General features: G+C 44.2%; 1 protein-coding gene across 1 annotated transcript in view; it reads right to left on the reverse strand.

Annotated features, from left to right (window-relative positions):
- Positions 1-17863, reverse strand: part of MDGA2 (MAM domain containing glycosylphosphatidylinositol anchor 2) — a 1114501-nt gene that overhangs the window by 404629 nt on the left and 692009 nt on the right. Inside the window, exon 7 of the mRNA XM_030214886.1 lies at positions 9603-9932. Coding sequence (XP_030070746.1) covers positions 9603-9932 — 330 coding nt within the window. The remainder of the gene's footprint in view (positions 1-9602; positions 9933-17863) is intronic.

A 17863-nucleotide genomic window follows, 5' to 3' on the forward strand; every position in this document is an offset into this window, starting at 1 on the left:
CAAATTTAATACATTTTCTGGCTAGATAGACTATATAGACCTGAGAAAGGAGATCCTGGCACTTAGACTTACAAACTCTGGTCGGTTTGCGAAAAATGTCCAAAATTCAAGTGGGGAATATAGCCATTTTCAAAACAGAAACATGTCTCTTTCTTTTTTTTTTTTTTAGAAAATGGCTATTTGCTACATGTTTTTGTGCTCTGTGCGTTTATCTTTTTGGTCCATTTTTGAAAAAAAAAAATGTCCAAGTGAAAAACACACAAAATCAAGCTATTGGGATGCAGGAGGAGCCAACATTCTTAGTAGACTGGCTACACAGACATCCCAAGAAAGCAATGGGTAACCTCGGGGACACTGAAGAGGACTTCAAAGAATTGCTCCCAGGTATACATCTCACCATTGCTCCATTATCTTGTCTGCTGATCCCACTACCCTCAACTGTACACCACTACAATAGCCCTTATGGGTAAAGGGTGCACCTATAAGTGGGTACAATGAGTTTCTGATGAGTTTTGGAGGGTTTACAGTTTCCACCACAAGTGGGGCAGGTAGGGGGAGATATAGGCCTTGGTCCACCTGTCTGCAATACACTGCACCATTAGACTACTCTAGGGACCTGCATGCTCCTCTAATGGACCTGAGTATGACATCTGAGGCTGGCATAGAGGCTGTTAAGTAATGTTTTTAATCACATTTGTGGGAGGGGGTTACTGATCACTGGGGGAGTAAGGGGGAGGTCATCCCTGATTCTCTCCAGTGGTCATCTATGGCACTTTTTTGTGGCTTATTTGTCCAACCTTTAGTCCTAGATGTTTTGTTTTGTTCCATTATGGCAGAAAAATGTCCAAGTGTTAGGAATGCCCAGATCCCACCCTTAACAGGTCCCTAACATGCCCCCTTGTGATTTGAATGCACTTCTGATGAACTTCATAAACGTCTAAATATTGGTTTTGAAAATACCAATTTGGACACTTTTGTTAGAAAAACATCCAAATGAAAAACTTTGTAAATCTAGGTGCTTTAAAAATAAGCCTAACTTATCACCTTATTTTCCATTTTTAATGTTAATTTATTAACCTTTAAGGTAGGCTTATATCAGTACCACACTACTTCACCCTAAATTAAAAATAAAATTCATTGTTCTACCTTTGTTGTCTGGCCATTCAGTTTTTCTAATAATGCTGGTCCCAGTCTTTAGTTACTGCTTCTCTATCTTCTCTTAGCTCTCTTTCCAGGATGTTGTGTTCATTTTATTCTTCTTCTCTCTCCTCCTGTCTTTTTCACTTCTTACACTACATCAATCTCTGACACTGATCTTTTCATCGGCTTTCTTCTATTTTTCTGCCTCTTTGTCCATTCAGATTTCATTCATTCTTACTATCCAGTCTTCAATCTCCCTTTTTTTTTCACTGCATCTACTTACAGCCTTCCATATCTTTCCCTCACCCTTGCAATCTTTCCTGGGTGGCAGCAGGCCAGAAGCAGTATCAAAGCTAAGAACAATATGAAGACGTGGGAGAATTTTCTTGCACACGCCTGCCACTAGCTCTTCTAGTCATGCTCCATCTAATGCAGGAAGTTTACATCAGAGGGGGCAAGACCAGCACAGCTAGCAGCAGTGTGCTCAGGAAATTATCCTGTGCATCTTCATATTTTTCTTACCACTGATGTTGACCTTGGAAGGCAGTGGCCAAGCAGCAATGGCAGTGGGAGAGAATGGATGGTCACAACTGGTGCTGGGGAGGCTTAGCCTTCAGAAGCCTCTTGTATGAAGTGCCTATGCTTGTCCTGATTCTTAACTGCATCACAGTGTTTAGACTATTCTGTCAAAAAGCAATATCTCACCGGAAATATGTTTCCTCTGATGTTTTTAATAATTCATAAGGTCAAAGAGAAATGTATGGCCTTCAGGAACCTTTTTTTTTCGGTGGGTGGGGAGTCTTTTAGTAAAGTGCACTAAGTAGTTAATGTGTGAATTAGATCATGTTAACCACTTCTACACAATGCACCATAGCAGTTTAGCACAATGATTTGCGCAATAAGGGCTGGATTCTATATATGACACCAAAAAAATCGGCACCCAAAAAAGCGCTATTCTATAAGCTGTGCTTAAAGTTAGACGTGGTATATAGAATAGTGCTTATGCCCCGGATTCGCGCCTAACTTTATGGAAGGCCTTTTGCACCAACTGAAATGTGGTGCAAATGTACTTGAATACATTAGGCGCGTATCCCCGTTATCTATAACAATGCACATTAATTTTAGGAATGCTGCCATTATGCCCATTTCTGTACCCGTTTTTTCAGATCATGTGTAAATTTTAGGCACAGAACCCATGCCTAAATTTATATACATAAATGCCAATTAAATCTAATTATCACCGACAATTGCTTCTTAAAAAGCCAATTATTTTCACTAATTAGCTCATTATTCAATTAAATTGCACATGCAAATTGGACACATTGTTGGCAACTTTTATAGAATTGGGGGGATAACTGCATGTCAGGTTAAGAGGTGGGAGCCAGGTAGGTCATGGGCAGAGAATAGGCATGGACCGCATATTACAGGTAATACACTGTACTTAAGATGGGCTGTCACCTTGCAGCTCCCGCAGTAACTCGGCAGTACTTCCCATCACCAATATGCCGTCATATCCGGCATTACAAAAATATTTTTTTTACTTTTGTAACGCTGGCGTGTATCCGGTGGTAATGGGGCTATGCCACATGCTGCCCAGTTACTGCTGGGTTAGCGCTGGAGCCTTTACCGCCACATGGCCATTTTGCAAAAAAAAAAAAAAAAAAAAAGACCTATCTTTTACCAGCTGTGGTAAAAGGGGGCCTCAGTGAGTGTCAAAAACACATGCCAATGCGAGCGCAAGCCCCCTTTTGCCGCTGCTTGGTAAAAGGGGCACTAAGAGCATCCACGCTAATTGCAATCAGGTTTATGCACTCTAGTGCAGTTTTCAATGTGGTACTTGTTTATGTGATGCTGGGCTGCTCCCATAAATTACCATATAGCCTTTGCATTTAGTGTGTTTTAATTTTTGCAGTTAAGGTGTGCTAAGTACAAAATGTTAGCACACTTCAGTAAAAGACCCCTTAGACATTTGACAAATACCAGTCATTTGTTAACAAACAAGGTTATTAGTAGTGTTAGCATATAAAGTTCTACATGCGCACATAATTTTTGGCTGACTTATCCTCTCCATATGGTCAAATATTTCAGTGGATAGAAATAGAAAAATTGTTATCAGATAAAAACATCCAGTCCCATTTTATCTGTTCAATTTCCCAACCTATTTCCATACTGAAAATCCCACTCAACCTACAGCTTTTCACGCATATTCTTGCCACTAAATGTGCTGTTTATTCATCTCATTCAATCTGATGTATAACTGTGGAATGGGAATTTCATCAGCACATTTCTGGTCTTCTTTTCCTCAGGGACCAATGTTCAAAAGTCACCATTAAAAAGCGCTTGCGTTTAAATCTGCGGTTGAGGTTGCTGATTTCAAAATAGTGAACAATGCTCAAAGAAAACTGCATTCAAATGAGCTGCGTGCAATTTCAGCAATTAGCTCAGTAGGGAAAGCGTCTAACGCTTGCATAGAACAGTCACTTGCTAAGCATTGATGCTATATGCAGTGGCGTTCCTAGGGTGGCTGACACCCGGGGCGGATCGCCGATGCGCCCCCCCCCCCGGGTGCAGCGTGACACCTCCCCCCGGCGAAAGGACACCCCCCGGGTGCAGCATGACCCCCCCACCCCAGGCAAACGGACACCCCCCCGGGTGCATTTTTACCTGCTGGGGGGGTGCCGCGCGCCTGTCAGCTTCACTCGTTCCCTGCTCCCTCTGCCCCCGAACAGGAAGTAACCTGTTCCGGGGCAGAGGGAGCAGGGAACGAGTGTTGCCGACAGACGCGCGGCGCCCCCTCCCCTTAGTACGCCACTGGCTATATGCATATGCCCATGAAAAAAAGCTACAATGCGTGTGCCGTGGACATGCCTCCACAATGTGCTTCAGCCTTTTTATTTTTTGTTCTATGACATCTTTTTCACAGTGCTGTTATGTGTGGGACACAAGCACATGGCTTATTTAACACACACGTGCAAATACTATTAAAATAAGACAGAAGACCGCTCCATAGAGCAGTGGCATAGCCAGACTGCCAAGTTTGGATGGGCCTGAACCCAAAGTGGGTGGGCACAAACTTTTCTCTCTACCCCCCTCCCCCAGCAAAATTTAGTCACACTCAGATGCATTTGTCACACAGGGTAAAGTGCTGCTTTTCAGTGCATCAGATTTCAGAAAATTTATTTAATAGCCTAACACCCTTTTCAGTGAGCTTTCAGAGGCCAAAACCTCCTGCCTCAGGTCAGTATAATGCTGTTACGGTATCCTCGCCTGACCTAAGGAAGGAAGTATTGGTCTCTGAAACTTCATTAACACAGGTACCATATTACTTTATCCTAAATTAAAAATAAATTATTTTCTTTACCTTTCTTGTATGGCCATTTACTTTTTCTCATTGTGTCGCTCCCAGTCTCTAGATTCTGCTTTCCTTCGTTTTCGCTTAACTCTTCTGCCAGGTTTTCCTGGCCATTTGTCATTTTTCTCTCCTTTTTCTTTGCTTTCTTCAATATTTTTCTGCCTCTCTCTCTCTCTGTCCTGATTTAATTCATTCTTACTATTCATTCTTTAATTTCCTTCATCTACTTATGGCTTTTCATCTTTTTCTCACCCTTGTTCTCCCCATGCCCCTTCCTCTTATTCTCCAGTTTTTCACTACTCCCCTTTTCCATCCAGCAGCTCTCCTCTTTCTCTCCCCATCCTTCCAGTCTCCCCTCTCTCTCCCCATCCTTCCAGTAGTCTCCCCTCTTTCTTTCTGCATCCTTCCGTCCAGTGTCACCTCTTTCTCCTTACCCTTCCATCCAGCGTCTTCCCTCTTTCTCTCCCCATCCTTCCATCCATCTACCCTCTCTCCTGATCCTTCCATCTAATGTCTCTCTCTCCCTCTTTCTAACCAGTGTCTCTGTATCTCTCTACCCTTTTCTGTTCAGTGTCCCTTCTCTCTCCACATCCTTCCAGTCTCTCCCCTTTCTCTCTGCATCCTTTCATCCATCTCCCCTTTTTCTCTCCCCATCCTTCCATCCAGTCTCTCTCCCCATCCATCCGTTTTCCCTCTTTCTCTCCCCATCCTGCCATCTGTTTTCCCTCTTTCTCTGCCATCCTTCCATCTGTTTTCCCTCTTTTCTCCCCATCCTTCCATCTGTTTTCCCTCTTTCTCCCCATCCTTCCATGTTTTCCCTCTTTCTCCCCATCCTTCCATGTTTTCCCTCATTCTCTGCCATCCTTCCATCTGTTTTCCCTTTCTCTGCCATCCTTCCATCTGTTTTCCCTCTTTCCTCCCCATCCTTCCATCTGTTTTCCCTCTTTCTCCCCAACCTTCCATGTTTTCCCTCATTCTCTGCCATCCTTCCATGTTTTCCCTCATTCTCTGCCATCCTTCCATGTTTTCCCTTTTTTTCTCTTTTCCTCGAGGCCCGCCCTGCATGCCAGCGCCAGCCCCAGCTCCCATTGCCGGCCACTGCTGCTTTTCCTGTTGAGCAGCAGGGCCGGCGCTACAAAAAGAAGAAGCGCTAATGCTAAGGACGAAAAATGTTTAAAAAAAAAAAAAGCGCGGCACCGGCAGGCACTGTCTAGGCAGCCTTGAGGCATTGGCTGCTAGCTCTGCAGGCTCCTCCCGTCTCTTACGTTACTGCCCCTGCGTCGCTCCAGGGGCAGTGATGTAGGAGACAGGAGGAGCCTGCGAGCCAGCAGCCAATGCCTCAAGGCTGCCTAGACAGTGCCTGCCGGTGCCGCGCTTTTTTTTTTTTTAACATTTTTCGTCCTTAGCGTTAGCGCTTCTTCTTTTTGTAGCGCTGGCCCTGCTGCTCAACAGGAAAAGCAGCAGTGGCTGGCAATGGGAGCTGGGGCTGGCGCTGACGCTGGGCGGGCCTGGGCTAAAATTGGGTGGGCCTGGGCCCAGCCAGGCCCACCCGTAGCTACGCCCCTGCCATAGAGAAGTTGTCATCATGCTACAACAGCTCCAGATCTTCCAAAACGTTTTGCACACTAAAGGTAGGCACTCCTTTCTCTGCATCGCTCGGAGATGGCTGTGCATTGCTCAGAATGCTCATTTTAATTCTAATCAGCTCATTGTAACACATTTACAAAGGATTATCGTTCTGCTACCGTGAACAGTAAAATTGGCACAGAACAACTTTGTGCATTACTTGCTGAATAATGTGAACGCTAAGCTGGCTGGAACCAGTGTAAATCGGACATTGCCAACATGGTAAGCTTTGTACACTGGGCCTTCAGTGCTGAGGGGAGAGGGTCCTGTAACCTACCCTGGCTTTTTCCTTTGTTGGAGCAATAGGGAAGGGATCCTTCTACTTTAGGCTGTGTCTTTTCTTTCCCTAGAGCCACAGAGAGAGTTCTCTGGCTAGTGCAGATGCCACTGCGGTTCCACCAATAATATTCTCAGCACCTGCTACAAAAGCCTCCACTGCACATTCTTTGCAATCCTTTTAAATATCGTGTGTTACATTATAAAAATGTTACTTTTTCATCAAAAAGTACAGTGTGTTCGTGTATCTTTCTAAGGCTGTGGCTTTAAATCTAGTCCTCGGGTCATGCTCAACCAGTTGGTATTTCAGGATATGCACAGTGAATATGCATGTGAGAAATGTGTATTCACTGCCTCTGTTGTGAACAAATTTATGTTATGCACAATCATTGTGGATATCCTGAAAATCTGATTGACTGGGAAACCACTGATTTACAGCACTGAGAAGTGCTTGAAGATTGTATTCACATGACACGGATGAGTTCATTATTAGTATATACACCGTTGTGTTTTGGAAAAAGTGTGAGAGTCCTAATATATATCCACTACATAAATTTCAGTAAAGAATAAGGAATCTCAATACAAAAAATGTGAAGAAAAGGAATTAATGTTCCAATTGAACAAAACAAAATATTAATGCATTAGGCAAGAGACTCTCAACCCAGTCCTCAGGACACACGTAGCCAGTCAGGTTTTCAGGATGCCCACAATGAATATGCATGTGACAAATGTACACGCCGTCGCCCTTCCTCCATTCCATGCAAATCTCTCTCATACATATTTTTTACTGGGTATCCTGAAAACCTGACTGGCTAGGTGTGTCCCGAGAACTGGGTTGAGACCTCTGTTTTAAACTAAACTGGGCACTTAGGGGGTCTTTTACAAAGTATCGGTAAGCCCAACTCGGGCTTACCGAACGCTAAATCGGGACTACCGCTGGCTGCCGCCAGTAGTTCTGCCCCGAGCGCGCGATATTTCCGGGGGTGGGGGGACCTCCTAGAAACGGCTTATGCGGTTGTAACCCGGCAGTAACCAGGCATTGCTGCATGCTGCCCGGTTACCGCCGGGTTACCAAGGGTGGGTGCCCTTATCGCCACCTCAATGGGTGGCAGTAAGGGTTCCCCGCCGCATGGCCATGTTTGCCTGGGGGCTTTTTAACCTCTGCGGTAAGACGGGCCCTGGCATGCGGGAAAATGCCCCCTCAATGCCTGTGCAGGGCCCTTTTTCCGCAGCTTGGTAAAAGGAGCCCTTAATTTGGTTAGCTGTGCCTTTATTTTTGGATAATGTACTATTTTCTAAATTCAAGTCCACTCACCAATCGGATTGTACATTTAGCAGAACATAAGTAAGCAAATAACAAAGCTAATGATACAGCTTGGCCAACTGCATAAGCCCAGTGTCAAAGGGCTCATCTCTAGTGTGTTTATGGCAAGATTTTCCAAATTATAAAAGCATAGAGAAACAAAAGCATCACACTGAGGGACAATAGCCACATTAAATAAACCACGTTTAAATCGTCAAATTAGACTTAGGGGCCCTTTTACCAACTGGTGGTAGGGCTACTGCCGGTGTAGTGCACTGTGAATCGGCCCTATCGCCGGGCTCGCCCAAGTAGCAACAGTTCCAGGTCTGCCATACGCCGTTTCCGGTGCTAGAAAATAGATTTTATTTTCTAGCGTCAGTGGACAGCGAATAGGTGTGCCAGGCAGTATTCAGGCAGCATGTGATTACCACTGAGTTACCGCCGGAGCTCTCACCGAGGCGGTAAGGGCTCTGGCAGTAAATAGCCAATTTTCTAAGTAGCAGACAACCGTTTATTGCCTCTTTTGAAAAACACCCCTTTTACCAGCTGCAGTAAACGGTGACCTCGGTGAGCAGAAATCCCATGCGCTTTAATGAACACTTTTGGTGGCAATCTGTCTTAATGTACCACAAACTTGAATTGGCCTCTGCCAGTCTGACCGGTTCAATAATCAAAACAAATATTTTATGGTCTCCAATTGCTTCCTATCTGGCTTCCAATGCTGTTGAGACTACAAAGATGATATTGAATATCTATTTTGCAATCCCAATTATAATTGTATCACTCTCTGGCACACATTCACCAATATGTATTTACATATTTGACCATTTTTGTTATTGTTATATACCATTTGCATTATATTAAAAGCAATAAAATATCTTGGGGAAAAAAAAAAAAGAAATCCCATGCGCTGACGCCACCACAGGCCAAGTTTTGCCGTCGCTTGGTAAAAGGACCCCTTAGACATGTTTTATAATAGAAATAACACAATCTGAATCACTAAGTTTCTATAATAGTGCATAAAAGTATTTTAACTGAAATTTTAATTTAAAGAAAACTTCACCAAATTAGACTTATTATCACTTTGTTTTCACTTAATGCAATTTAGAGGCGTATGAGACAATTTTTGTCTATGCCACAAAGTTGTTAAATACCTTGGGGCTTTGCACCAGTTCTTAAAGTGGCTTCCTTCCCCTTTGAAAGTTGGTATGAGAAAGAATATCCGTAGAGATCTGTACCTGCTTTCTCTGTGGGCATTTTTTCAATGGAAAATAAAGTGCACAGTTTGGAAAATATCTTTTTTAGTCATGTGGAGGATGAACTATTATAAAAAAGTCCTTTCACCTTGGTAAATTATTATTCATGCAGGTGAATAGCTTTTGAAAATTGCTGTCACTATTTTAGAGGCCCTTTTACTAGGCCACAGAAAAAAAAAGTAACCTGCGATAGTTATGGAGCGTGAAATTGGCATGTGCTGGGCCACTTTTTACCTTGGTGGGAAAAAGTCCTTTTTTAAAATAGGGCAGTAAATGGCTGTACGCTAATGTGGCTACTTGCTGCCTGAGCCCTTACCGCCACCTATTTAGAAGGCAGTAAGGACTCGCACACGAACCCTGTGGTAATTGGGCAGCATGTGGTCATGCTGCGATTACCGTTGGGAACGTCCCTGCAGTAGACAATAGAAAATTATTTTCTACCTTGGGAACCTGTGCATGTCAACTTCGGAACTATCGCCGAGCTCCTGTGCTACCCCCCCCCCCCCCCCGGTAGGGCCAATTTGGCGCAGGCTACTCATGTGGTAGTCCTACCGCAGCTTTGTGAAAGGGCCCCTTAGTTCCTTAAAATGCATGGTACCTTCTGATAAAATACGATTAGTCAATTTTGGGTTGGAGCTAATATCCTTACCTGTGCTGCTCGATATGTTAACATCAATACTGATGTCAGATATGCCTCCTCCTTTAAGAGAAGCAACACATGTGTAGGTACCAAAGTCCGTAAATTTCAAGTCTATGATGTCGAGGTTTGTGGTGCCAGGAGAAACGTCCAGATCAGTCTGGGTGATGACCATTCTTTCAGAACTTCGTAATGGGCGTCCATTTTTGAACCAGCTAAATGTGAGCTCCTCTGAAGGAATAGCTTCCACCTGACAGGAGATCTTTACCTCACGACCAATCTGGATATTGTCATCCTTGTGGTACGGGTCTGGAGTAATCCAAAATCGTCCTTTTTTTAATGCTACAGGGCAGAAGAAAATAGTTAAATCAAATAGCTCTTTGGGTAGCATTAATAAGACAGTTTGATATGAAAATTTGAAAGTGCTGAAAACAGTTTCAAGAGTACAGGTCAGGGAAAGAAAACACAAATTGTCAGAGACTAAGAGGGTCTTTTACTAAAGATTAGCTTGAGTTGTCTGCAGCAGGGCCCATTTTATTCCTACAAGCTCTCCTGCAGATAGCTCGAGTTAATCTTTAGTAAAAGACCCCCTAAGCCTGGTAACAAAAGGGTCCCCTTACTAAGCTGCAGTAAAGCTAATTTTGGCACGCTCTTACGCAGGTATTTTCTGTGCACTAAGTCAATTTTAACTGCAGCCATAAGTATGCCATTTTTCTCCATTAATGGCTGTGCACTAATGTTGGAGAACAAGGGCAATGTCAGGAACACTTCTACGGTATGTGCCCTGAAAATGGCAAGCACAAATAATGATCAAGTACTTTTGCTGTTTTGCTTTGACTTTCCATGGAGGCTCCTCCTGTCTTCTTGGATTTACATATGTAGCATCACATCATACCTTATGCTAGGAGTTTATCTTGTTGGGCAGACTGGATGGATCATACAGGTCTTTATCTGCTATCATCTATTATGTTACTAAGGGCCCTGTTTACTAAGCTGTGCTACAGACATGTTAGCATTTTTAGCACGCCCTAATCATTAGTATGCACTACCTATGTAGATACCCAGCATTCCCTACGGGCATCTACATGGTTAGCGTGCGCTAAAAACGCTAGCACACCTTAGTAAACAGGGCCATGTTACTCTGTTGCTATTAATGCACAACCATTTTTAAAAATTTCCACGGCAGCACTTATTTCTACCTATTTTGTAGATGGTAAGGGCTCCTGTGTTATCCATGCGCTAACCTGTTAGCACACGGTGATGTAGATGCGATGACTGGTTAGTGCAGGAATGCCCACTCTCCACCCCTGACACACCCCTCAAAAATGCAAATAAAAAATTTCAACAACTACTGCATGACACTGTAGCGTGACCCACGGTAGTCCATTTTTTGCTGTATTAGGTGTATGTTAACACCTAATGCAGCTTAGTAAAAGGACCCCTATTTATTTTAAAACTTATACCCCCCCCCCCCCCCGCCTAAAAACTAAGGGCTCCTTTTACAAAGCCGCACCAGCAATTAGCGGTGTGTCAAATGCAACAAAGTCCATTCAATTCTTATGAGCTTCAGCGTATTCGGCAAGCAGTAATCACTACTGCAGCTCTGTAAAAGAAGCCCTAAGCAACTTACAATTAAAACATTCATAAATTAAAAACAATTCAAAACAAATAAAGACTAACAAAGAAGGCCTACTGAAAAATCATCTAAAACTACTCATTATTAATCAGATGCACTGATAAGAACTTGAACTTGTTGAAAATATTAGAGGTGTGCCTTCATTTGAATCAATATGAGAAAGGTAATTTTTAACCTGAAAAGGCAGGAAAAAAAGTCATATCCCCCTGATTCTATAAACATCGAATAAAGTTGTGTGCACAAATCTGCATGCATAGCCGATTTGCACGTGCAAATTAATTGTTTAACAAGCTAATCAGTGCCGATAATTGGCCAATAACAAGCAATTATCAGCACTAATTGGTAGTAGTTAGAATTTATACACACAACTTTCTAAGTGTATTTTGTAAAGTACTCCATGCAAATTCTAATGTGTGGATCACAAAAGGGGTTGTAGTCATGGGAGGGGCATGGGCATTCCTGAAAATTATACGCAGTTGCAGAATATGCCCAATCCGCGCCTAAATAAGACTTGGGAATTTATACCAGGTTTTAGTTGGTGTAAATGGCTGTGCCTAAATTTTAGTCTTGGGGCGACAGCTATATGTATTCTATAAACTGTGCCTAACTTTAGGCGACATTTATAGAATACCGCTAAGCACGTTTTTTTTTCAGTGCCAATGTTTTCTGGCACCATATATAAAATCTGGCCCTATTTGAGCAACAGGGTGCACTATTGAGAACACTATTCCCCCCCCCTCAAAAAATAACCACAATTAACCTACATATAATGTTGTACTATGTTAATACATTGCTAAATATTGCAAATTGCATAATAAATTATCCAATGGTGTTGGTGGTAGTCTGTTTAGCAAATTTAGCAAACTGAGAAGGTCTTTTACTAAGGCACGCACACGTTTTTAGCGAACGCTAAAATTCTGGGTGGGCTAAACTTTAGAGACGTCCATAGGAATGCATTGGCATCTCTAATGTTTACGTGCCCACAATTTTAGCACACGACAAAAACGTGAGCGTGCCTTAGTAAAAGACCCTCTGAGAAAATAGTGACTATCTGGCTAGGACACTGCAGCTGTCTCCAAGTTCACATCACATGAAGAAGTAAGGGATTCAAAAACAAATTGATACATTTGGACTGACAAATATCTTCATGTGGAAGGGGGTTATTAACTATGAATTTCTTCCAGTAAGCTCATCTGGGTCTCATGTGGGACTAAATACACAGCAAGCTTGAGTTTCCATACTGCTTATTATGATCCTGTTACATTGGCAGGCATTTAGGAAAATCTTTTATTCCATTATCTGTAGCAGTTGTATGAATTGCAGAAAGGCTTCTATTCTTGTGGTCAGGTCACAAAAAGGACCTTTGACTGATTGTGGAAATGAGTGCAACTGAACCTGCCAGGCTGACTGTCCAGTAATCAAATGCTTAGAGATGAATCCTGGAGTATGGAGGAAGTGGCTCATTGATGGGCCCTTTTAAAGAGGCGCGGCAGGGGCTACCACACGGACCGTGTGCACCAAATCAAACCTATCATTGGGGTAGTGCAGGAGCCAGGCGGTAGTTCTGAAGCTGGCGCGCACAGTTTCCCACAGTAGAAAATAATTTTCTATTTTCTACCGCAGGGGCATTTCCGGCGGTAATGACAGTATGGCCACATTGCTGTGCGCTGCCTGTTTACCATGGAGTTAGTGCATGAGCCATTACTGTCTACTAAGTAGGTGGAAAGAGCTCAAGCAGTAAATAGTTGCGTGCAGTGGCGATCGTAGGTCGGCTGCCACCCGGGGCGGATCACCGCTGCGCACCCCCCCCCCCCGGGTACAGCGGTGTCCATCCCCCCAGGGTGCAGCACGACACCCCCCCAGCGCAATGACATCCCCTCCCCGGCATATCAAGCCCCCCCCCCCGGGTGCATTCTTCAGAGAGCAGCTGCGCGCCTGTCGGTTTCACTGGCTCCCTGTTCCCTCTGCCCCAGAACAGGAAGTAACCTGTTTCGGGGCAGAGGGAGCAGGGAACCAGCGGAGCCGAGAGAAGTGCGGCTGCTCTCTGCACCCTCCAGCAGCGTGCACCCGGGGCGGACCGCCCCACCCTTCCTAAGCCACTGGCTGCATGCTAATTTTAATATTAGCTCATGGCCATTTACTGCCCCATTTTAAAAAAGGCCCTTTTCCTGCTGCGGTAAAAAGTGGCCCAGCGCACGCCAATTTCATGCCTAAAACTAGTGCAGACCACTTATTACCACAACCCCTGAATGCGGCGTCTTTTGTTAAATACATATTGTGCCATTGAAAAAAAAGAAGTGTGTTTGGTGCAAAATACATCAGAAGAAGCCATTTTACTAAAGGAAAAAGAAAAAGAGCATCATCACCTTTGCTCTGTGCAGGAAACAGGTGTAAGTGGTGATTTTGCTATTTACACATACAAGGGTGCCCCTTACACATAAGTTTTGCAAGATTGCACATCCAAAGGGAGCCAATCAATGCACCAAAATTGCATTTTGCGTTGGATTTTCTTTTTTTTTTTTTTTTTTACATTTCCCTAATATATTAACAAGAAATCCAAAGCGAGTTTTCACCATTTTAACATCAAAGAGAAAAAAGAAAAGAAGAAAAAAATGATCAATATAGTCCACATCACAGGAGACTGTAAGTCTACATAACAAATATTAAAAGAAACAAGCAAGATATAGAACTTTGATGCAAAATAAGGGCACAAAAATTATGAAACTCATATATAAACCAACCATGCTAAGAGTTTAAATACTATTGAGCTTATTTTTGAAAGAGATCGCCGGCCATCTTCCGACACAAATCGGGAGCTGGCCGGCAATCTCCTGATCCCGGCCAAATCGGTATAATCGAAAGCCGATTTTAGCCGGCCCCAACTGCTTTTCGTCGCGGAGCTGGCCAACCTTCAAGGGAGGGTACAGAAGGCGGGACGGGGGTATGGTTAGGAGATAGCCAGCTTCACCCCATAATGGAAAAAAGATGGCCGGCTCAGACGAGCATTTCACCGGCTGCACTTGGTCCATTTATATTTAGATCCAAATCACAAAAAAGTGCCCCAATTGACCAAATGACCACCAGAGGGAAATGGGGATGACCTCTCCTTACTCCCCCAGTGGTCACCAACCCCCTCCCACACAAGAAAATTTTAAAAAAAGTTTTTTGCCAGCCTGAAATGTCATACTCAGTTCCCTGACAGCAGTATGCAGGTCCCTGGAGCAGTATTTAGTGGGTACAGTGCACTTCAGGCAGGAGGACCCAGGCCCATCCCCTCTACCTGTTCCACTTGTGGTGGTTAATGTTGAGCCCTCCAAGACCCCCCAAAGCCCACTGTACCCACATGTAGGTGCCCCCCTTCAACCCTTAGGGCTATGGTAATGGTGTAGAATTGTGGGGAGTGGAGTTTGGGAGGGGATTTGGGGGGCTCAGTACCCAAGTTAAGGGAGCTATGCACCTGGGAGCTATTTTTACTTATTTTTTTTAATTTCTAGAAGTGCCTCCTAGGGTGCCCGGTTGGTGTCCTGGCATGTAAGGGGGGCCAGTGCACTACAAATGCTGGCTCCTCCCATTTCGCCGGGTTTGAGATGGCCGGGCCCGTTTCCATTATGGCTCAAAAACGAAGCCGGCCATCTCCTCTAAACCTGGCGATCGATTTAGCCGGCAACAACCGTATTTTGAAAATACGGTTGGCTCTGCCCCCTTGCGGAGCCGGCCCCAAAGATGGTCGGCCATCTATTTGGCAGGCGCCGTTTGATTATGCCCCTCTATGGGGCCCTTTTACTAAGCCATGTAGGCACCTAGGCGTGCCCAACACACATCAATTTGGAATTACCGCCCAGCTACCATGTGGCATGGGCGGTAATCTCATTTTTTATGTACGTCCACTATGTGCACAGGAAAATATTTTTTTCTGGGGCGCGGTGCTAACCGGGCGGTAAGGCATTCTATGCGCATTGACCATTACAGTCCAGTTAACGTGTGAGATCTTACCACTAAGTCAATGGGTGGCAGTAAGGTCTCAGACCCAAAATGGATGAGTGCCAATTTTCATTTTGCCACATGTCCATTTTCAGCCCAAATCTAAAAAAGGCATTTTTTACAGGTGTGCTGAAAAATGGATCTGCACATGTCCAAAACATGTGCTTATATTAGCGCAGGCCATTTTTCAGCGCACCTTATTAAAAGGACCCTTATATTTCTATAGAAATTTCTCAAGGTGTTGATGAATCATAAAACATGTACTGTTTCTCCCAGTATGTTACCTGCGCTGCCTGGTTACCGCTGGATTACCGCAGGCTTACCACCACCTCAATGGGTGGCAGTAAGTGCTACCTGCCGCATCACAACACAATAAGAGTAATCTTACTGCATGGCCATTTTTAGGGGCTTTTTACCCACTGCAGGAAAAAGGGCCCTGGCACATGGGAAAATGTCCCCCGCCGCTACCAAATTTGCATGCACAATTTAATTGAATAATGAGCAATTAGTGCCAATAATTAGCTTAAGAAGCAATTATTGGTGCTAATTGGAATCAATTACGATGAATGCGTGTAAATTTAGGCATGTGATCCATGCCTAAATTTTGCACATGTCCTGATAAAGGGGGCACGGAAATTGGAGAGTCATGGGAGGTTCAGGGTGGATTGTGGGTGTGGTTTTTGGTTGCATACACAATTATAGAATGAGGGGGCATTTATACCACATTTTCTTCGGTGCAAATGAGCATGCTTAAATTTATGCGCAACCCCTAGGACTGAAGCGCTATCCTATAAACTGTGCCTAACTGTAGACCCCACTTATAGAATAGCGCTTAAGCGGGGTTTTTTGGCACCAATGTTTTTGGTGCAATATATAGAATTTAGTCCATAATGAGGGGCATAATCGAACGTCGCCAGCGATCTATGTTGGCGGCAGCGCTACAGCTGGCCAGAACCGTATTATCGAAAAAGATGGCCGGCCATCTTTTCTTTCGATAATACGGTTTAGCCCGGCCAAATGCCGTGGAGTTCGCCGGGTTTGAGATGGCCAGGTTTGTTTTTCAGCGATAATGGAAAGTTATGTCGGCCATCTCAAGGCATTTGGCCATGGGAGGAGCCAGCATTTTTAGTGCACTGGCCCCTGACATGCCAGGACACCAACCAGCCACCCTAGGGGTCACTGCGGTGGACTTTAGAAAATCTCCCATGTGCATAGCTCCCTTACTTTGGGAGCTGAGCCCCCCAACCCCCCCCCCCCCCAAACCCACTACCCACAAATGTACTGCACCCACTAAAATTGCTCCAGGGACCTGCATACAACCTCTAGGACGTATTGCTGCTGTATAACTTTGGCACACCAGTTCACACCTGGAAACTAATCTCTCTGAAAAAGTCCTTTCTTGAAATAACCACGTTTACTCACAGTTAACTGCAGATCAGAGTCCCCTGGTACTAAGATTAGCAGTAGGTCAGAGCTGGCACAATGGTGCACAATGCCCTCTTTCAGCACCATTCAAGGTAAGAACTACGTTCTCTAACGTGGGTAACACAGGAAAGGGAACTAAAACTGGCTTACAAAAATGGCCACTACCGCATGGACTACAACAGAAAACAAAACAGGGCACACTCTGACCCAGTTAGCAGGGGGGGGAAAGCACCATGGGAGTAGAGCCCAGTACCCTACACCCACCAGAATGCATTGCTAAAGTGACTCTGCAGGGCACCTAACAGAAAAGGTGTCACACTCACCCGAGAGCCACATCGCAACCAGGGAAAGGCTGTCAGAGGATACAACACATTCTGCTGTCATGGAGGTGGGTATGGCTTTTGAGGCTGGCATACAGGCTGGCAAAAAAGGTTTTTAGTTTTATTTTTTTAGTTAGGAAGGGGATTGGTGACCACTGGGGGAGTATGGGGAGGTCATACCCCATTCCCTCCAGTGGTCATCTGGTCAGTTGGGGCACCTTTTTGAGGCTTGGTCATGAAAATAAAAGGACCAAGTAAAGCCGGTGAAATACTGCTTAACGCCGCTATTTTTTTCCATTATCGGCGAAAGCCGACCATCTGGTAGCCATGCCCATGCCCGCCCATGTCCCGCCTTCGCTAATCTACCGACACGCCCCCTTGAACATTCGCCGGCGAAGCGACGGGAAAGCGGCGATGCTGTCAAAAATGCCGCTTTTGATAATACTGATTTCGCCGCTTTTAAGAAATCGCCGGCAATTTCCAGATTTGTGTCGGAAGATGGCCGGCGATCACTTTCGATTATAAGCTGGAATGTATGCAAAAAACAGGAATATAAGAGGAAACATCAAAAAACCATATGAAAACTGCAAACACTTCATTTAAAACAAAAACTAAGTGAAGATTGTTTGAATGCGCACACCCATACTGAACAAAAAATGAGTTGACACTGAGTTGACCGATTATACCTTTGACCTTATCTCCTAATCTCCTTATACTCATCCTCCAATCTTTTCTTTTCCATCTTTCTATACCATACCCCTCCCAATCTCCTTTCCTCTTACCTATCCTATCCTTGCTTACCTCCCCATATCCAATTCATATATTCTTAAAACCTTACTCTTATTATGTTTATTACAGTTCATATTCTTTTTCTTACAGGACTTTTGTAATGCTTTTTTTTTTTTTACTAT

This window comes from Microcaecilia unicolor, chromosome 9 (genome assembly GCF_901765095.1).
Source record: "Microcaecilia unicolor chromosome 9, aMicUni1.1, whole genome shotgun sequence".
NCBI lineage: Eukaryota > Metazoa > Chordata > Amphibia > Gymnophiona > Siphonopidae > Microcaecilia > Microcaecilia unicolor.